General features: G+C 46.6%; 1 protein-coding gene across 11 annotated transcripts in view; it reads right to left on the bottom strand.

Annotated features, from left to right (window-relative positions):
* Positions 1-975: 975 nt before the first annotated feature.
* The window catches only part of LOC114000001 (transient receptor potential cation channel subfamily V member 2-like), a 34,539-nt gene continuing 13,662 nt past the window's right edge, over positions 976-21,852 (bottom strand). For 2 of the 11 annotated variants that reach the window (XM_039381037.1, XM_039381045.1), the window contains 17 exons: positions 18,994-19,078; positions 15,345-18,655; positions 14,142-14,437; positions 13,357-13,490; positions 12,909-13,061; positions 12,099-12,239; positions 11,312-11,610; positions 10,715-10,891; positions 10,114-10,272; positions 9,892-9,987; positions 9,291-9,361; positions 8,433-8,598; positions 7,611-7,677; positions 7,216-7,523; positions 6,749-6,867; positions 6,182-6,276; positions 976-5,521 (listed from right to left, as the gene is read on the bottom strand). In XM_039381037.1, the coding sequence (XP_039236971.1) occupies positions 5,391-5,521; positions 6,182-6,276; positions 6,749-6,867; positions 7,216-7,523; positions 7,611-7,677; positions 8,433-8,598; positions 9,291-9,361; positions 9,892-9,987; positions 10,114-10,272; positions 10,715-10,891; positions 11,312-11,610; positions 12,099-12,239; positions 12,909-13,061; positions 13,357-13,490; positions 14,142-14,380 (2,355 nt within the window). In that variant the 5' untranslated portion in view covers positions 14,381-14,437; positions 15,345-18,655; positions 18,994-19,078 and the 3' untranslated portion in view covers positions 976-5,390. Of the gene's footprint in view, positions 5,564-6,181; positions 6,277-6,748; positions 6,868-7,215; positions 7,524-7,610; positions 7,678-8,432; positions 8,599-9,290; positions 9,362-9,891; positions 9,988-10,113; positions 10,273-10,714; positions 10,892-11,311; positions 11,611-12,098; positions 12,240-12,908; positions 13,062-13,356; positions 13,491-14,141; positions 14,438-15,344; positions 19,079-21,024 lie in introns of all 11 variants that reach the window. The other 9 variants (XM_039381040.1, XM_039381041.1, XM_039381043.1 and 6 more) reach the window with 9 other exon arrangements.

Below are 21,852 nucleotides of genomic sequence, written 5' to 3'. Positions count from 1 at the left end.
ACCCCCATAAAATACAGAACAAATCTTAGTGCACAGTCTTTTCTTAAATCAACAGCAGCTGAGGGGATCCCCAGCCTGTTCCACACAGAAACCATCCCGTGTGCTCACCCTGTGACAGGAATAAACCACGAGAGGGTGCACGTTATTAGAATCCTGACATGCCCAGGCTGGGTTTTTTCCAACCATCCTGTGCGTGCCCTGAGCAAATTCCAGCAGTGCACCAAGGAGGGTTCCCTCCTGGTCTGCTGCTAAAGTTCACTTCTCATTCAAAATGACACAATTAACTTCTATCCTGGGTGTTGTGTAACAGATCCTGCAGCCAGGGCCACACAACACTTGTTTTCTCCATGTCCTGGGAAGCAAAGTTTCAGCAGTTCCCCAACAACACGTGTGTTGCACAGAACACTTGGCAGGGCCAGGGCTGCACTAAAAACTTGTCTGTGTCCAGGCAAAAACCAGGATTTTACCACCCTGGGATAGGAGTACACCTGAAGTCCTGAATGGTTTTATTTCTTGTACCGAATAGTTTTATTTTTTTATTTCTCTTTCATTCCCCCGTGCCTCAGGCAGGAGCGCTGGCTGCAGCCCGCAGTCCTCTACCATACAGGGAGAGCACGTCCAGCGGGAGCACAAAGCAGGAATGTTTTATTTGTCACTGCTTAGGCACGGCTGGAAAATCCCCAACATGGAGTGTTTACGCTACCAGTGTTTTCACCTCTGTCTCCAGGCGATGGACGTAAACCCTCCCTTCTTCCCCCCGATCAAACGGAGCTCCAGCAAGGAGAGGATCTGTCACCCCATCATGGCTCACATCAAGTGGGCAGAGCTCAGACCCTAAATAAGATCCAACCTGTGCTCCAGAAAAAGACAAGCAGCCTTTTCCCTGGAATTCTCTATATATAGCTCTGTAGGATGGGTGTCCTTTGCAGCAGAGTAAGGCAATTTTTAGAACAAAACACCACATATCTACTTATATGTGGATCATTTCCTATTATTTATTTTATTACAGCCATCCTCAGGGACAGATCCTGTAACCAGTTTAGCAGCAACGAAATCGTTATTCAACAGTTTGACAGTGGAAAAAGAACAACAAAGCTGACGACCTCCCTCCCCATGAACCATGAGAACAGAACATAAATACACCACACCCCAGTCAGGGAAATTTTTTCCCAGTCTTTTTCCAAGTTTCATGATTCCTTCAGGTACCTGCTGCAGAGGCAACACACTGCAGGCTGGAAGGGAGGAACGGAGGGCAGTTGCCTCTGGCACTGCAGAGCAGGTTGGCACAGGGCAGTGTTACCTGGCTTACAACTCCTGCAGCCTCTCCTGGACTCTGGAGTGGTTCCACCAGCTCCTGCAGGACCCTGGAGACACACCAGGTGCCTGCCCAGCACCAGAGCAGCAGCTGCAGCCCCCAGCTCACTGCAGGAGGTTTTTAGCAGAACTGGATCAGTGTTGTCCTTGCAGCCAAAGCTGCTGAATGGTCACCAGGCCCCTCAGCAGCCACTGCTTCCCTCTCCTGACAAAGGACAGGGATCATTCCTGTCCTGGATGGACCAAGGTTTTATGCCAGAGGACTCCAAAAGAGCAAAATTATTTTATTTGCAACATGACTGAGTCCCTGACTTGTGTGTTGGGGATGTGAGCACCAGCAAAACCAAAGCTGTCAACTGGAGATGGATCTTCCTCCCAGTGGAATAGAGACGTGGCTCTCTTTACCCAGACAGTCTAAATTTTCCAAGAATTCTCAGAAAAGAGTGCAACAAATCACATGGACACTTTTCAGCTACCTCCAACTCTCATCCTCTAAGGACTCCCTGTGTTAGCATTTAACAACCATCCTCACAGTCCAGAAATGCTGTAACACTCCACATCTCACAAATCTGAACTGAAAAAATAAGATTATGTTAGAAGAGGAAGCAAAAAAACCACCCTTTGCACTCAGATTTAGTAACAGTTCTGTGCCAGCCACAGCCACATCTTTCTGAGCCTTTGCCTGCTCCTGCCAGGCCCCACTTTTTTTTTGTGCTGCTGAAGCAGATGTGAGGTTGCAAAGCAGAAGTTTTCTTTTAAAATGTCTTTCCCCCCAACTTTATTTTTGTTTTAGTCCCAGAGCAACAAATAATGAAATTTTTTAAAGCCCAAAAGTGAGAGGCAGCCCCAGGAAGAATCCAGTTGCAAAATGCACCAGCTGCAGCCCTTCAGACCCTGTGCAGCTTGTGGGACTTACAGAAAGCATCTGTTCTTTGTCGGGGCCCTTGGCTGTCACATTTCCAAGGCTCCCTTTGCGAGCTCCAGAGGCAATGGAAAGTATGTTCAGTTGCAAGTGGGGTCATGAAGAGATGAAGAGAGAGGGAATCAACTGAGGCACAGATACACCTCCCCTTGCTGGCTCCAGCTTCAGAGCAGGCTTTGGAAAAACAGGGGGGGGGGAAATCCAACAGCAAAATAAAATGTGCAAAACATCCGAGGAACGGGAGAGTCTTGACTTCACCTCTGCCCCTGAGGAAAATGGCCCCGTGGGGGATTAGGAGCCACACAAACCAGACATGAAGTTTCTTTGAAGAAAATTGCACAGATAAGCTGTGAGGTCGATCACTGTGAGGTGGGAAGCACTTGGAGCCTCTGGAGAAGGCACAGGGAGCAGTGGGCAGGCAAAGAGTGCCCATGTGAAGTTTGGAAGCCAAAGGTCCACATTCCTATCCCACCCTGCCAGGAGCCAAGCAAATCTGACCAAAGCACACAGGAGAGGGTTGGAGAATCCCTAACCCTGCTGGTGCCTTTCCTTCATGGCAAGGCTGGGCCTGCAGAGTCTCTGTGGCTCACACGCACAGAGCAGACAGAGGAGAGAAACTGCAGCTGTTCCTTCACTGGTAACTGTGAAAGGTTCCTGCTTTGCCAGAGCCCTGCAAACCCTCCCCATCTGCCCAGGAAGGGGTTCACATGCAGGTGGATTCTCCCGTCACAAGAGGTAGAAGGGAGAGGACAGTTCATCTGTTCATGATTTCTTGTGTAAATGACCAAAGTGTTTCCTGACAAAATATTATGATCTATTAAGTGTGGATCCCAAAATCCTGCTGGGCCTTCAAAGCTATGACCCAGCTTGTAAGGCCTTCCTCTTGCCAGGAACTGCAGACATCCCACGAAACCAATCCCAGCCAGCCTTCCTGTCTGTAACGGGACCAGACCGGGAAGTGGTTCAGCTGGTGAAACCAAAGGGGAGCCTCGTGCACTGGGAGGCTACTGATGATCATCTCCCCAGTGCTGACTCATCCTCACTGCAGAGAGGTGGCAACTCCTCAAAAATCCCCTTTTTTCCACAGCACATCAAAGAGCTGGACAGCAGCCTCCCACCAACTGGACATGTCTGTTTGCTGCACAGGCCTCTCCCTGCTCACCATCCTTCATCCATGAGCTCAGGAGGCCTGGGACTGGTGGGCTGTGGTGGGATTGGGGAGCACAGGGAATGCCAAGCCCTGTTTCACAGCAGAACATTCTTGATGCAGATCAGAAGACAAAGGTGCACTGCAAGCTTAAGGAAGGGATGTAAAGAGAAGGAGGTTGAGGGAATGGCTGAAGAGGCAGGTTATGTTGGAAGCAAGCTGTCACAGCCCACAGCTTTCCAAAACTACCAGGAAGCAAGATTTCTCTTTTGTTATTTATCAGGACTCCAGACAGGGATGGCAAATCTGATTCTGTGTTCTCTGAGATTCTCAAAGTCTCCCTACCACAGCAAAGCACCAAGCACAGCAGTAGATTTATCATATGCCAGATGATCCTTTTGTGCAGTGTGAGCACCTTGCCAAATCTTGGGAACACTTAGGACAAAGCCATAGATGGGAAAAGCAGCTGAAGGCTTCACAAAGCAAGAAAACAACAGGAGCTGGAGAGAGAAAAGTCAGTTAGCACTCAGAGCCCCAATGGGGTGAAGCTGCAGGGGAATTGCCCAGCACAGGGGAAGAGCCCATTTAAATGCAGGAGGAAGTTTTAAAGCAATGCTTCTGCTGCCAGTCACGTGCAGGCAGTGAGGATTAGGATGGTTGTCTCCAAAAGACAAGCCTCCAAGCCTCCTTCAGAGTAGAAATGAGGCAGAGATCTCGAGCTGCATAGTTTATCTCACTGAAGGGAAGGCCAACACCCAGAGTCTGCAGCTGTCCTGGGGGTATCACTATTCCCTGCATGGAAGGTTCATCCAGTGCAGCATCAGCTGCTCAATGCTCAGATGTGGCTGCACAAACTGACAGGAGGTTGTGAAAAACAAGTTAACTGGCACAGCAGTGAGGGCAGCACAGCACTGGAGGAAATGTCATCAGGAATTAGATAAGGCCTTAGAGTCCACACTGATCAAACCTTCTCCTGCTTTTTGAGAGAGACTGAAACACTAAAAATATATCCAAGGATGAATATTTTCAATGAAGCAAACTTGCTATATTGACAGTTTACAGAAATATCACGTTATTATATTTAAATATAGTGAAAAGTGAGACAGCTCATTTTTATCTCTTTTCCACAGAGTTTAGGCTGCCCCTCCTGCCTGGGGCAGGGTGCACGTCACAGAAAGCAATGAGGTCCTTGCAAACATTTGCAGCAAGACAGGATGCCAAGACTGACAGGAAGTGTCAACCACACAGTAAGTTTTGGCCCATCAGTCTCTCAGAGCCACGAGCAGGATTCTGCTGCTGCTTATTACAGAGACAGAGCAACCTGTGAGAGACAGATGTCTCCAAAATTCACCGTGTGAACATAAAGTCTGGGAAATCCACATCAGCTTTTGTGCTTTTAAGCAAACGTGCACATTGTGCAAAGGATTTCATTCCAATACTGTAAAATGGGGATTCTGATGTGGACTGACCACGGAGCACTGCAGGTGCTGCCACAGACACTCAGAGCAGCTCTTGCTGACTGCACACCGAGTACTTGTCCGCTCGTGCCTCACACCAGCAGCACTTTGCACAGAAGCCAACTCCACCCTGAGCAACTTTTTATGACTCTACGACATTTTTTATTCCAAAGCACTTCAGTTCAGTCTCTTGTGACAAAAGAATAAGTCGACCCACTCTTTTCTAGGTCACTGCATCAGCATCATTCCTGTACAGCTCAGGGAGCACTGCCTTCCCAGAGACCACTCCCCACTGCCCCAGGAGCTTGCTCTTGCTCTTGTATCTTTAGACATAGCAGTAAGAAAGTGTCAGGCAGAGAAAGTTGAGTAAAAATAGTTTCTTCAAAGGAAATTAATGATTAAAGTGCATAAAAGTATTTAAAGCTACAGGTTGAACCACAGTCCTCCACAAAATGCACTTTAATACCGATAATGCCTTCAATTCTTCCAGCTGCTATAGGAAGAACTACTCCTTTGGAGATGGGAGCAAGGTTGCAACTCAGAAAACCTGTTAAAGATCTCTGGTTTGTCCCTGCAAAGGCATCATCTCTGTTGCTGATGGCTGGGGCTGCAGGAGTGACTGCTCCTCGGAGGCAGCTGATCTCGGAGGTTTCTGTGGTTCCCGTTTCCACGATCTTGTCTCTGCAGCAGGAGACACAGGAATGGCCCTTCATCAGCAGGAAGCTGACAAAGGGACTCAGTTTAGAAGGGTGCAGGTTTAGGGAACACCCAGCACACACCACATAATGTTTTAAGTACTGCAACCTCCCCAGTCCTAGAAAACTGGCATCTAGGAAGAACCCGCACTGCAAGGGCAGGAGGTTGTGTTCAAATCCAAGCTCTGCCAGGCTGAACAAAAAATTTCCAGAGAAAGTAACAGCTCTTGGTTCAACACAGAGTTTCATTCCCAGAATGATCTCAGGCAGAATTTGACCAAGTTGTCAGTGTTAATGCCCAGACTCATGTTCTAAAAGCCCTGTGATTTTAACACTTGCAGTATGAGTGGGCCTAAATTTTACCACTTCTGTAAAAAAAGCAGTGTTCCCTGCCCATTCCTACCAGAGGTAAGTAGGAATGGCATCTCCTTTATTCTCACTGTTTGTTCCCAAACCCTGAACAGATCCATACCTACACTAAATCTTTATTTTCTCAGCTCACAAGTGGTACTGTGAGAAAGCAATTTCATAAGCCAGTTGGCCAGTCTAAAATCTCCATTAACAAAGACATAATAACTTGCCAAGAGTAGTTGCTGAGCAGGAAGCTAAAAGGATACTGAAGACCTTTCTTCATGGTTTAATTTACCTTCTGGATTTATTTCTGAATCACTGGTGTTTCCAGGGTCTTCCTTCAGAACTCCCACATCCTTTGCCCAATCTGTCCATTTAATTTCCTCTACTCTGGAGAGACAAAATGCAACAGACACTGATGCATGGAGCACAGCATTTCAACCCAGATCTCACAGTTCCAACCCAGCATCCCAACCCAGCTCATCCTGCCAATACAATCCTGATGGTTTGGCTGCAGCAGCAGCACCTTACAGAGCTCTTCTTTGAGTAGATCTTCTGTAGCCTAAGCTCCATGAAGTAAAACAGCTTCTCTCACTGCGTGTTGTAGGCTGTTTGTTTTAAAATACTCCAGTTCCTCCAGTTCAGATTCTTAATACAAAGGTGACAGTGCTGGCAGCTCATTTTAGCTCTCAAACTTCCAGGCTGGCAATCACCAACCAATCTGCATGTACCCAGGAATATGTGGTTGAGTCACTGCTGAGTCAGTGCTGAAATTCTCTGTGGCTGTTCAGGGTTACCAGGCTGTGAATCATGGGATCCCACTGCCTGCTAGGCTGGAGTGTAAAGGATATATCTGTCTTACCTGAAACACCACCTCTCATCTTTCTTATTGAGCCCCACTGACATGAAGCAGCCAGATCTCCTCTTCCCACCCTGGCGCCACAGCCAGGCCTTCTCTATTTCTAGAATAGCAATAGCCCTCTGGAAGAAGAAATCCATGTCAGAGAGAAATCAGGGCATTTACAGAGCCCAGCCCTTCTTTTCAATTGAATCTCCCCCAATCAGCAACTACTTTGACTTAGAGAATCACTTTGGAACCCAATCCCAAAGTGCTCCTTCACTTCATGGTACCAGCCAGTCACTCTCTCGAGTTCCTTGTGCACGTGGATCACGCAAAGAGCAAGAGTTGTAAACACATCTAAAAATGATGTCAGGACGTGCCACCAGAGTGACAAATTTATATAAAAGACTTATGTAAAGGTTTAGGACAAAAAGACAGGCACTGCCATCTCTGATTTTGTGGGACTCGAGCAGAACTTTGGGCCTCACCTGCAGCTTCCAGACGCTCTTGCTGTAACCAGAAATGTCTGTGACTGTCTCGCTCATGAGGGCGATCAGCATGTTGAGCAGAAGGATGTAAGTGAGGATCACAAAGAGCAGCAGCAGGAGCATGACAAAATATCTGAATCTGGCATGTTCGTGGAAATCCAGGTCACCCATCCCAATGGTGATCTTGAAGAGCTCCAGGGAGACGCTGAGCAGCCCCCCGTACATGGCATGGCTCCCAGTGCTCTCCAGGTGAGCCAGGGACTTGTTCTGGGAGACTGAGGGAGCGTCACCCATCAGAGTGACCAGAGCTGTGAGAAAAACAGAATTCAGGTTCTCCTCAGAAAAACCCACTTCTTGCAGCCCAGCCCACACCGTAGCGCTGAGCGAGGGCTCACCCGCAGCAAAGCCGAAGAGGAAGATCATGTAAACCAAGAGGAAACGCAGCAGATCCCTCATGATGGTCTGAAACACAAATCAGGAGGAAGCGCTGTACTTTATCTTGCATGAAATCACCAGGATGATCCCCTCTTCTCACACATCATAACCAACCCCCAGGAACAATACTGAAAGCAAGTTGGAAAGTGCTTCTATCCAGTTTAAGAAACTACTCATAGATGTTAAAGTAATTCCTCAGGTAAGTAACATCATTGGTAGCTTAATCTGACAGTACTATATGGACTTATTTATTGTTATGTTTGTATGAAGAGGTTCTTTGAAACCAACCAATATCCTGTCAGTTCCCCAGTGTGGCTGTTTCCAAATTGTTGGAACACACAATTTGTGTGTTCCCTCTCTCTCCCATCTCCATTGGGTTTGCACAAGCAGGGATCAGAATTCTTCCCTGGCACCTCATTTCACCTCTGCTTTGCCTTTCTAGTCCCTGACTCCCCTGTAGACCCAGGAAAACTTCCCAGGCCAAGTCTAACAGTTCCAGGGAACTCACACCAGTTTTCCCTGCTAGTTTTGAGTTGTTTTGTGACAAACAGGTGTCAGCTGCTGTCACCTGCCCTATTCAATGAGAGCACACCAGTGGCTTCCTGCAGTTGTACTTGAAGACACTGATCTAATCTCCTGCAATATCTGTACTTCCACAGTCAGGACATCAAGTCCATTTATGGTTTTCACGGTGCTGAGAGGAGGAAAGCAATCACAGGACTCCTGTTAGCTGCTCACACCCAAAAGCTTTTCATGCAGAGGTTTTCCCCCCAGGCACTGACCTTCTGTATCATGACACTGTAGATCCCAGTGCGCTGGAAGCCCCGGGTGTAATAGAGGGTGTTCACCCACCCCAAAAGCAGGGAGAACACCATCACTGCCACATAGTTTTCTGAGCTGGCACCATACAGGACTGCTGACAGCAGCAATGAGAACGCCTGGATGAAGCTGGAGACAAGCAGAATGACACAGTGACTCACCTCAACAGATCTGATCTCTTCCCATTGCAGATCTGTTCTGTTTTTCAATGAAAAGCAAATTTTAGGAGGCTACAAGGAGCATACAAATGGCAGATAATCAGACAGAGTTTATATGGAATCAGAGAATGGTTTGGGTTGGAAGGGACTTTAAGGATCATCTAGTTCCAGACCTACAAATTGCTGCAGTTTTGTTATAAACTGGTTAATCTCCCAGTGTGGAAACTCTGAACTGCTTGATGTAACTCCCATAACTGATATTAAATGGGGAAAAAAAAGTAACACTTAGAGCACAGGCCCACATCCAGGCACACACATACATTGATGCACATTCCTCCTCAGAAAACTTGGAAGTTCTTTTCCTTTCAACTAATTCTGAGCCAGAGTGACAGTGTGATTGAAAACTTGAGCTCTTTTTCTGACAAATATATGTTCTCTAACTGTGGAATAATTGAGGGTCTGACCTTCACAGACAGACCCTGCCCAGGAAACTCCATCACAACAAAGGGTTAGGACAAGAGGTAGAATTGAGCAGGGATGGGAAGAGACAGTGGCAGAGGATCAATGTTTCCTGCTCACCACCTCTCCAGCAATGTTAGAGACACACAGCAGAGAACCAATTCCACCAAACTTTCACTGTGCAAAACCCCTGCAGGGACATACATCAGGATCTCGATGCAGCTGTCAGAGCACATGGTCTTCAGGGACTGGCGTCTCCTCCTCAAGTACAGACTCTGGGAGAGAAAAATCAATGGGAGCCATTCATCAAAACCAGAGCTGGTTAGAGAGTGATCACACACAGCCTATGGCTCGGGGGAAAGCTTTGCTCCGTGAGCTCCTCTTCATGCTTTCATCTCCAAGATCCCAAATTTCAGTTAGTCATACTTCTAAGACGAAAAAAGGCCTTACTTATAAAGGGCAAGGATAAACAAGGGCTGAATCATGGCTCAGCCCCATGTCCTTATTAATAGACTCCATTAAATGCCAGGGATGCATTTTAATACCATAAATCATAGAAGTCTCTCAGAATTATTTGCTGTTGTCAAACCATGATTCCTCTTGCCCAGCAACCTGGCTTGTGCCACCCCTGTCACTGCTAGATCCCACTGACACTGCGTGTCCCAGAGCAGAATTCCCTCCTGCCATCCACTCCTGCACATCCTGATGTGAGGAGAACTGAATCTGCTGCCTCCATGTCAGTGACAGTTCCTATTTTTTTTTTTTTTGCTTTCTTACAATGAAACTAGACCAGAGACCCCCATACCTGAGCGAAGATCAGATAAATGCCTCCTAACAAGATAATGATCAGTCCAGAGACCCACAGGAAGCCTCCAGCTGTGAATTCCACTGGAAATGAAGGCTGCAAGATAAAAACAAAACCACCCAAACTTGTGAATACAGGCAGAGGCAGTGATGATAACCACACACAACCTTTTAAAATCTGCTCCATCCATCCAGGCCTTTCCAGATAAAAGAGTGGACCCACCTTTACCCGTAAGGGCTGATAGTAGGCTATGGCTGTAAAGATGATCATGAATGACAAGTACGAGACAAAACTGAAGTAGAATCTCTTGGAAGCAAAAGTTTCCCATTTTTGCTGAAGCAGTTTGTTCAGTGGCTCCAAAACCACCATCTTGTACCGGTTCTATGGGGAAACAAACAGCAAAAAAGGACCTGTGTGTCAACAGCAGTGAAAACTCAGCAGAGGATTGTCTTTTTCAGTGTTGGAGCTCAGTGGCTCCAGTTGGGGAATCACTAAGGGTTTATTCAGTCAGGCCTTGCAGTATGAAAGAAATCAACCATCCCATAAGAAGATACTTGGCTTGGCTTCATCAAGGTATTTGGTAATGCCCAGACTTAGGATAACCAAAGGACCAAAAATTTCTCTCAAATTATAGGCAATCAGAGGCAGGCCAAGCAGACTCTAAATAATGAAATCTGCAAACCTTCCCATCATGCATTTCTTTCTCAGAAAAATTATCATCAGGAACACCACATTAACTCGAAGTGATTTGCACAATTACACAGCAACACTGTCAGAGGACAGCACAAAGGTGCTGCTGTGTGACCTCCAGTGAAGCCCTCACCGGGGTGTCGCTGCTGTAGGCCAGGATCTCCAGCACAGAGTTCTCCTCGAAGCTGTCCAAGGAGGACAGGTCATAGAGGGACACGTGGATGGGGCCGTAGGTCCACTCCGTGAACTTGCGGGACAGGTGCCGGTACACGGGGTCCTTGATCTCCCTCTGGATGATGTGCCTGAAGATCTGAAGAGAAACCAGGGGCACAGGAAAACATGCATGTGATGAAGGTGCAGAAGGACAGAGCTGTACCCAAACCACCTTCCCCCAGCACACCTGGATTTGTGCCCTACAAGCCTGGACACACCAGACACCAGGATTTGGCTAAAAGCAGGCAACGAACTACATCTTGTATCTGCTCTCCCAGGAGTAGAACCAGATTCAGTCCAGACCAGCTGTCCTGAGTGGGACAGAGAGCAGCAGCCAACTGAGGCTCTGTAGGACACTGAGTGACCTGGAGGTGACCTCCTTGACCCCTGTCAGCAGCGTTACCACGGGTTGGGTGCAAGATGCTCCTCCCTCAAACCCCACTGCTGCACTGAGGGTGCACGTTACACTCTCCCTTGTTCCTCATCAACCCCAGGGATTCCCTCTGGTTGTCTTTACCTCCACTTTGCCTGTCTTGGCAGCGAGCTGCAGAGGATTTAACCCATCATAATTCACTATCTCCTCCAGTTTACACGTTGGGTCAAGCTTCACACCTGCCTTCAGGATCTCAACATACGTCGTGCTCACAAACTTGGTGTTCTCCTCAGTGTCATCTGCAATCATCACCAGGGCATGGAGGACTGTGTTGCCCTGTGTGTCCTGCTCCTGGAGCCTGGCTTTCTGGTGGGGATTGTTTAGGAGATAGTCCACCACATCAAGCTGGTTGGTACAAGCAGCCAAGGAGAGGGGAAGTTCACCTGAAGAGATCAGGACACAGTATTTGGAGACAAAGCAAAAAGGGGCAAAAAAGAATTAAATTTTGAAAAAAAGCAATTCTAGGAAAATATATTGAGCCTAGAGTTTTATCACTGGAACACAGAACAAGTTTTTTCTCAGTGTCTCTAGATTCAGAAAGTGTTTTGCAGTAAACAATTACTCTTTTTTTCTGGGGGCAGCTGAAACACTTTCCCAGACCTCTAATTTGGCTGACCTAACCAAGTATTGGTCTCTATCTGAAACCCCTCAGGTGGGATTAAATACATAAAACCAAAGATGATGGCAAATACTAATTGGACACCCCAGATGTGAAAGGATCCTGCCATTCAAGTAAGTCAAGGCCTTGATTAAAGGACACTGGAGATGGCAACTCATGCACAGATGGGCAAACCCAACTAGAATTAATTAGTGATGTCACATACAGTAGGGCAATAAAGAAAGGGAAGGAACATGTTGCACACTGACTCACCAAAATAAAAGTAAACTCCTTCTTTCTTCTTCCTGAAGAATTCCCCGTAGGCTCTGGCATGGACATCAGCTCCATTCTCTACCAGCAGCTTCACTAAAGGGAGGCTCCTTTTCTCTATGGCAATGTGCAGTGCTGTCTGGCCTGAGGAAACAGCAAAACCTGTCACCCCGTGCCCCTCTCAGAGGGGACAGGACAGGACTTGAGCAAAAGCTGCATGTTCTGCACAGTAACTGCAGCCCCAGAGCTGGGCAGGGCTGGGGGGCAGCTCAGGACTTCCAACAATAGTCCTTGGAATATTGCAGGCTCTGAGGTAGAAGACAAGCCTCAAAACTATCCAAAATTCAACACAAGACCAGGCAATCACCCCTGCCTGGCACTGAGATCCCAAGCAGCCATGAGAGGATTAAGACAACCATATGTGTACATGACCGTGCTGCACATTTGCTATTGAAAGCACAACCCAAACAGCAGAACTCATTTAAAAATGATATATTATTTCTTTCTCATTTTTAGAATTGCTTTTTATGCTTTCCCAAGCAAATCCTCTCATTTCTTGGGTTATTAAACATGTACCATTTCTGTTTTACAGACCAAGAACGAAGTTGGCAGCAGGGTATAATTCAAGGCCGAAGAAGATGCAGCAGCAGAATCAGAAAACAAAAGGTGAGTAGGCTGTTGCTGTAACTGCACCATAACTCTGCATCTGCAGTGCTGAATAAGCTCCAGTTCCCCTCCTTTTCCTTGTGCCTGCACATCTCACCTGTCTAATGGGGAAGCTGCTCTGCCACAGCACCACAACACAAACCTTACCTCTGTAGTAGCAGTCAGAGCACGACACATTGACAAGTGGCCTGGGATTCCGTGTCTTTTGGTCTATTTGAAGCAAGACTGCTATCGTGTCATTCTTTCCATTTTTTAAGTTCAACAGGGCTTTCATTAAGCAGGTCTTCCCAGTCTTTGCATCTGGTAGAAAGAGAGTATTGAATGGGTTGTGTGTGTACTTTGCACACAGCTGTATTACTTGATTCAGAACTTAAATTGCTCTGTAGGATCAAAGATAATCATTATTAAAGGTTTTTATCAGTATTTTTAGTCTGCACTAGAGGCAAAAACCTTAGTATATATTTAATTAAAGGCCTTCTCCATCCTCAGGTGAACATTAGAAAATAAAAGAAAGGACAGAGGGCTGGGCAAAGCAAATAACCATGAGCAGATTCCCCTGCTAAGCCTGTTCATGGAATACTGAGCAGGAATCTACCTGTGTATTCAGAATCCGTGAGAAATTTGGAGGTTCTCCTTAAGTACTCGAACAAACCATCCAGTGCCTCGGGGGTGCCCCTGGTGACTGCGCTGAACACACGGTCCCTGTCAAAGCGATTTGGGTCCTTTGGGCTGTAGGAAAAGGGCCAAGTGTTAGGAAGTTCTGGAGAGCAGAGACAGGAGCGTGCCCTGAGTCCTAGTGGGACAGTGTAGGAAAGGAGGGAGGGAGGAAAGTTTGTCAGAAAAAAAAAAAACCACCAAGTATTTTATTTTTGAGTCAAGGGAAAAATAGAGACTGTTATTTCCCAGAATTCTCTTAAGTGGCTGCTCTTTCCATCAGTTGGAGCTCTTCCCAGATCCAGTCTGATGTGCAACCCTGGCACGCATCCAGAGCACAAAGAGAAGCCCAAGATAGCTGCAGGACCAGAGTCAGGCCCATCACATGGTGGAAGCACTCTGTGAGCTGGTTTACATCCCTCCCTGGCAAGAACAGCTCAGCTGGACAGAGCTCCACGAGAAGCTGCTCTGACACCCAACGTGGCTTATTTGTGTTAGCTCAGATCTACCCAAAATACACCTCAACACGTGGGCACCTTCCAGGGGCAGCAGCAGAGGCCTAATAGACCCCCTTTCTGCTTTTAATGCCCTCCTACCAGATGCCTGCAATATTCCTACGTTGCCACTTTTAGTTTAGATTTGGTAAAGTCTATAGGCCCCTATACAGGGCAGGGATCAGTACAGATCACCCGGATCACCCCCTTCAAACACCCAACAGTTACTCACTTGCTGACGAGTCCTGGCCGATAATTCAGATTAACCTTGATTTTAGGAGCAAAATCACTGCTCTCCTTCTGGTAAGGTGTCTCCAAGGGTCGTGGCTCTCCTTTCTTTCCAGGTCCGGATCTTTCTTCCTTTTTACTGGGTGCAGGTTTCTCTTCCTGGACACTGTCATCGGTTTCTAGCAATCCTATGAACCTGTTCCTCTGACCCGGGCCCGGCTGCCCGTTGGTGAAGTTATCCATTTCTAGGAGAGATGGTCTTGCAGGTCAACAAAGATGTTCCCTGCTGGGGGACTAAACCTGTGAGGGAGGGGGAGAATCATTAACAGTTTGATCACAAACCCAGAATGTGTTCAGTGTGACACAGAGGAAAGCAAGTGCCCAGGTCCAGTGCTCTACAGTTGACTGTGGGTCCCTTGAGAGGGAGATTCAGTAAAACTCTGCACAGTAGCAGTATTTGAATAAAGGATCGGGGTCTTGAACAGAGTTCCACTGCAGAAGTTCAAAAGCAGCTCACGAAATACAGGCTGCAAACTTGTCTGCAGCACATCTGAACCCCCTTGGTGAGATGACCTCACCTGCTGGCAGCAGCACAGGTCCCTTACATAAAAGGCAAGGAAAGTGGCTCTTTAGGAGACTATGATCACTGTTCTTGTCTCAGTGCAACCAACACAGGCTGGTCACCAAGTGGCCAAAATGATAAGATTCACTGTAGGCCTTCTTTGGAACAGTGATAAGTTTGTTCATGTTCCCCATTGAGGAGCATTACACTATTTATACAGGGAAAACACGTGCACAAATTGTATTTCCCTCATGCATCCTGACATTTCATCCTGGGGCAAAATGAGTGGGGTCTCCCCCAATATTTGGAGCTGTTGGCTCTCCACGAGAGCACAGGCTCTGAACTCCCAGCTCCACGGCACAGGCAAACACACTGCCCAGCTGCCCTGGGGACACTCCCAGCCCTGGGAGCCTGCACAGAGCACAGCTTGACCCAAACCTGCTGCACAGAGAGCACCAGTCTCAGCAGAGCACCCAGCCAGCCCCCTTCTCTCATCTAATACATCCTGAACTCCTTTCTGACTCTTTTAAGACATCTCTTCACATATATCTGGATATATCTCAGACCACACCCAACACACACTGTCTGAAGTCAAAGTGACTGCAGATTCACACAGTTTGCAATTAAACATCCACAATGACCAACCTGCGGCGGAGCTTTTGTTAATAACTCTGTCTCCTTCCCATGCACTCCCTCCAAATGGTTAACAGGTTTTCTCTGAGGAGAAATCTCCCTTGCTGGGACTACAGCCAGACTCCATAGCCTGTACCAGCAAAGAGGTAAATGGACACAGCATAAGCAATTTGGCTTAGATCAGGGTGTGCAGAAACACAGTTCTTAGGCAGAAAACAGCCACAAAGCATCTTTATGCGGCTCACAGCAAGAAATCCAAGGGCTGATTTCAAGACAAACGTTTATGATAATTCAGACATTCAGTTTAGTCTGCGCTCTAATGACAAACATTCCTCTCCACTCACAGGCAAACACCCCATAATGCTGTTTCAGACTCACTTCCTTCCCCAGAACACTTACTGGTACGTTTGCTGATCCTTCAGAGGGCTATTTGTACTTCCATAATAGTTTGCTTGTGCTTTTCTGTCTTCCTTTCCCCCAAATCATTTCTCAGCTGCAGTTTCCATCTCTCCGCAGCGCTCGGGAGAGTTATTTATTGTCAGTCTTGCACAGACAGACCAGCTGGTTTAAAAGCAAGAGCAAAATGGTCCCGTAAAAAGGACCCTACACCCACTTGGTGCGTCCCTGGGAAACACAGGGAGCACTCTCTGCTTGCCAGCTCAGCTTCCACTTCTCCACTCAAGAACTGAGCTATTTCTTTCTGAGACCCCACCAAGCCGTTTTGAGAAGTGCAGCACCAAGCCCCGCTGTCAGAACAAGAAGAGCACAGCACTTACCCCAAGTTGTTGCAAGCTCCACCCAAGAACAGATCTGACAAGGAGTCCCAACAGAGCCTTCAGAGGGTAAATGATCTCTCAGTAGAAACCAAGTCCAATACCAACAAGTGTTAATAAGCATGAAAGCAGACTCAAAATTATTTACATCCATGGGTGAGAGTCCTCCTCTTCTGCAGAGAAGACCATGTTCATATTAGCAGTCTGCTAATGGCACAGCGTTGAACTCCTGGCTGGTGCTGGTCCATGAGAGAATCCAAGGAATAGTCACAGATTCCTGTTATTTACTCAACTGTATGGCTTTTTGCAAAGTGAAGGAGGGCTTGCACAGGAAATGACTAGATAGATTTCTCAGTAAAAGAGAGAGCCAATGAGTGCAGTGCTCTTATATGGGAAAGCTGCCTGGCTATTGCAAATTCAGAATGCTTAACCCCTGCCTGCACATATAGAGCCAATGCCTCGTGGCTCCCAACCACAGCCCTCTCACAGCTCAGGGGACGAGGTGGATTTGCCCCTGGCAGTGCCAGAGCCTGTGGTGCAGTTGTGAGGTTTGCCACAGGTTCCCTCAGTCAGCCCCAGGACAAGCAAAAGTGCCTGGAAACAGCTGAGCTCAACTGTTCCCGTGGGAAGCCAGATCTCCTCACACAACTTCACACCCCCCAGTTACGAGGCAGTATAAACAGTGTAAATGTGACCCTACAAAATCAGCTGCTCCTCACGAGCACAGGGAACTGCACAAAGCAGCCCCAGTTCAGAAACACTCAGGCCACTGGTCACTTAATTTGCCTCTTGTGCCCATTTCTTAATGGGCTGGTTCTCCAAAGGTGTGCAAATCTTGGAGAGGCTTCTCCTGGGAGCACGGACTGGCCACCCCTACAACTGACTGTTCTTGGGACCACGCACACACCCCAATACTGCTTCACTTACCACTCACAAAACAGGACCCCTGAGAGACAGAGGACATCAACCCACACCACGTGTTTTAGTTCTTTCTCTCCCTCTCTGAACAGCCCCGAGGAGGCAGCAAGATCATTTCCCACAGCACCAGCACAGGATGACATCCAGCACCCACTGCCTCAACAGCCTTCCCCAGAGGATGCTGCTGCAAGGATTCTCACCTGTACTCTTGATGCTTTACAAAGCCATTTATGTGGTCTAGAGCCCAACTAGAGAATCTCATTAACCAACAAAATGGTAAAAAGCTCTTCTAATCCACACCTTGACAGCAGGGGCACGTTCCAGGGTAAATCCCAAGAGTTTAGTTAACCACTGGTCCTAAAACATCGAGAAGGGGTGTCACATCATGACACACTGAACTCTGGCTGTGGCTTTCTTTTTCCAGACCCGCCATGAGCCAAATGAGAGCCTAAAGCAACCCCCATCCCACAGGACTGCAGGATGCTGTGACGCTTCCTGGAATGTGGTCGTCACCCATAGAAACATTCCCAGATGGCTTCGACTTTGAGTCAGATGCAGGCTGTGAGATGACCTTCCTATAAATACACCCATTAAATGCCAGGGTGCCTTTTCCTCCTCATGGTCTTGCATGAGATTACAAGCTTATTTCTCAGATTCCTGTGTTTCAAAATGAAGCTGATCCAGGAACAACACAAAGCTGCTTCTTCTTTCCATGATGATTTCTTAATGATTCATTAAGACCCACAGAACAGCCTACAAAGAACAAACAGATAAATCCAAGACAAGATCTCGTCTCTCTTACCCCTTTCTCATTCCAGACTTGCACTGATTTAGCTCAGTTTGCTTTAGTTGTGTTACATCTAATTTACTGTGATATCAACAGAGATTCAGGCCCGGGAGTTTAGCTCAGACTAATGGGTTTAAATCCTCCTGGGCTTGTCCCCCAGCTTTCATTGGAGGCATCCCACCGTTGCAGCCAAGGAATGAAATCAGCCCACAAAAGTGCATCGCAGCAGAGTTCTCTCTGCACATCTGGTTTTAATAACTCACACGGAGGGAGGAGAATGTGCAATTTGCTGGGAAAGGAATCGCTGCCAGCTGAGAGGTCACCACAGCCAGACAGATCCATGGAGCTGCTGGGGAGCTCAGGAACACTGGGATGGGCACACACACACACAAACACTGGGATGGGCACACACGTGTGCTCAGAGGAAACACTTGCACTTCCATGTGAGAGAAGGGAGAAGCAAAGCAGAAAGAAATCACAAAATCTGCCCAAATGTGTCCTTGGCAGTGACAGCATCCGAGGTCGGTGATGGGGTTGTGTCACTGCTGATGATGCTCAACAAGCATCTGGCCACCAAAATCCAAAATCCTGAGAGCTGTGAGGACTCAGGAGGAAGCCATACAGAGCAGCATGTAGGGAGAATAAAAGCAGCAATTTAATTTCACCTGTCTGCCAGCGTGAATTTTACTAAAGCAGCATGTGATCCTCTTGCTTTTTGAGGCTTTTATGTGTGGGAGCAAGAAGGAATTTCACAGTTGGTCAGTACTTATTTTACTGAGGAAAATGTGTCTGTTGGTGCTGAGTTCCTCCTGACAAGAGAGACATGTTCTGTGGAAACCTTCAATCTGGGAAGAGAGAAGTCAAACTCCTAAGCAAAATTTTAAGTAAATACATTATTTTTCATTTAATAATACTATCAATCATATTCATAATTATAGTTATAGATTATATATGAGGAAGCACAGTAATTCATGGCAGGAAAGAGTAAAGATTGGAACCTGCTTAAACAGAAGGCAAAAGGAAGCACGAGGAACATGGTGTTCCACAGAAACAAGCACATTTTCTAAAATACAAATTCTCTGTTCACCTGTTCCCATTTTGACCAAATACTGGAAAACATAACAGTCTTATGATTAATATCATGTTTTCTGCATGCTGTAAAGAGAAGTTCAAAGTCACTTACATGTGTGTGTAATTTAGTTACAGGATTGATCTGTGGCCACTCTCAGGTGTAGCAGCTCAAAATCATCCTCATGGGGGAGGGAAGCCTGTAATAACAACATGCAAGAGTGGAGCATTAAAATTCTCTTAAAAACAACAGGTAGGACAGCAAAAGCCAAGACAAAAGAAACAATAGTTTCTTTAAAAGGTGTACTTTCACATTTGGGAAAATGTCAAGTGTTTTTGCAAGGCCTGACCATTTTTTCCATGCAACTGTTATGTAAAACCCACACTGAAGTGATGAATTTTAAGCAGCTTAATTTGTTAGTTACCCAGATGGAATCCTGTACCTCTAGGGACACCAGCCAGTGCCCAATCTAAAATATAAATATTCCTAAATATAATCCCTTGTCAGGACTTGCCTGATAGCCCAGGGGACTCAATTCATCTACGTGACAGTATTTCTGTAACTGCCAGTCCCACGTCATAACATCTAAAGGCTCCAATCTATACACTCCTCAAGCCTTTGAAGGAACATTCCAGCTCTCTTATTCCTAAAATGGAAGTATCTTTCCACTTGATGTATCCCTTTCTGTAGGATCACAGCCTGTAGGAACGCTCTGCTGACAATCAAACAGCAGTAAAATAGGAAGTCTAGCGGTGATGTTGGAAAATAACCCGTTTGTGGAGGAACAGTGACATCCAGTGGCCACCGAGTAAACCCGAATTTCTGCTGCTTTCGAAACAGTCTCCATGGGAAATAGCCAAAAGAAAAAATAAAAAAAGGAGAAACAGTTGCAGGCACACACTTGTGAGAATTAGTGCCATTCACTTACTCTTTGTATCAAAATAGTTAACAGAAACTCATCTAATTTAAACACTTACATTCCAAACAAGGCTGGTTTGGATGATGCAGCAGTATTTCACACACATAAAACCAGGCAGCCAAGGATCTTTGAACAGAGCCTTTGGAATTGTGGGACACGGCTGCAGAAATACTGAGGAATTTATTCCCAATGCTTATCTGCCTTAACCCTCACTTGCCCTATATGGGGCAGTTGCTAACAGAGCAAAACACCAAATGTATCCAAACCCCCACATAATGGGTTATCTGTCTTTTTATGGATATAGGTAATTGTTTTAAAGCACAGAAGACAAAACCCCTGAAGTCTTGGCTGGAGGGGTTTGTTGTTGTTTGGGGTTTTGTTTGTTTTCTTTTGTTTGTTTGGTTTGTTTGGGGGTTTTTTTGAGAGATCAGGCTAGAAATTAACTGGAGCAATATGAAAAAAACGAAATGCCAGTCATAAAGCTCAGCTTGCAGCAGGATTAAAAGATAATATTAGAATCTGTTGTCAGTCTGTGGGAGCATTAGGATCCTTCTCATACCTGGATGCATTCCTGTGTCATCTGCTCCAGGGGACCCTGCCTTGGCAGGGGGTTGGACTGGGTGATCTCCAGAGGTTCCACCCAACCCTAACATTTCTGTGATACAGTCTGGTTAAAACCTATTAAATTCTTATTTTAGTTATGAATAGTTGTCTCTAAGTAGATTTCTGAGGTACCACCACATTGTAAGAATAAAAAAAAGTACCTTACCATCAATCATTCATATTGCCTGATCTCTTATTTCACCTTTTGTTAATAACTTCAGTGTAATTAATGCATGTTATGCAAATTCATATTCACATTTCCTTGTACCTTCTATAAAATTCCCTAAGTCACATAAAACTTAAGATAAATTGCAATTTTTTTTTAATTAACAAAAGTCCCTGCAGTCATCTCTTCACCCCCATGACTGTTATCCCTCCGTCAGCTGAGGATCAGCAGCCTCAGTAACACAGCTCCTGCAAGGACACAGAATTCCAGCACTGGTGTCCCCATGTCCTCAGTGATCCATTCCCTCAGTCCAGCTCCACACCTCAGCCAGGTACTGCTGCAACACGACAGCACCTGGGGACTTCACTCCTTGTACCCTGGCTCTAAGGATGAGCTGCTCTGTGCCGTTCCTAGTGAGCCAGAAGCAGAGCTCAGGAACTCCCAGCACAAACCTCACCTGAGGAAAGAAATCTTCCTGCAGGGCTGGGGAGACCTGAGCAGTGTCTGCAGCAGTTACCAGGCAGCACAGCTTCCTTATCAGATGGACTTGAGAAGGACCTTTATGAGCCAGAGAACATAAAGCAACCAGTTTTACCATGGAGCAAATCAGCAGCAGGAAAAGATAAGGAATGTAAATTTACTGAGTGCTGACTCTCCTCTGGACTATGAACTGCTCAGAGACTGTATAACAGAGGGCAGGGCTATGGACACCCTGTTGGAGTGAGTAAGGGAATGGCTGGTGCTGGAGGTCACCTTGTCCAGCCCCCTTCTCAACCAGGGCCACCCTAAATTGGTTGCCCAGAATTATTTCCGTGGGTTTTGCCCATGACTTTTTAGTATCTCACAGGAAGGTGCCTGTGGGCAACCAGCCCAGGTGGCTCAACTGCACAAAGCATAAAATCAAAGGCAAAATTGCAGGAAAACTTAAACTAAGGAAGGTATCTCCTGTGGTAGAGATGAGTGCTGACAGAACTTTACACTTCTGCTAGCACAGCTACGTGCAGCACACAGGGAAACAAACCTCGCTCCTAAACCCCCAAATATCCTATCAGGGCTATAACCACATCAAATTTAGCCACCATGTGCAGTTTTCTATGAAAACAGCAACTTCTTGGCCTAACTTTGTGTTAAGTGCAACACTTACCACAGACACTCAGTGAAGTTACACCAAAAGCTGAAATTCAAGAGGAGCACTTTCACAGCAGCACTACTGTGGACAAAAAAGTTGACCAAGACAGTGCATAATTCAGGGTTATCAGGGAATCACTGTGCACTGAGCAGATGA

The sequence above is a fragment of the Pipra filicauda genome, unplaced genomic scaffold, assembly GCF_003945595.2.
Source record: "Pipra filicauda isolate LSUMZ 115617 unplaced genomic scaffold, ASM394559v2 scaffold211_size2331000_pilon, whole genome shotgun sequence".
Taxonomy (NCBI): Eukaryota; Metazoa; Chordata; class Aves; order Passeriformes; family Pipridae; genus Pipra; species Pipra filicauda.
Note: the sequence above shows the minus strand (reverse complement) of the source record. Positions and strands in the feature narration are given on the sequence as shown.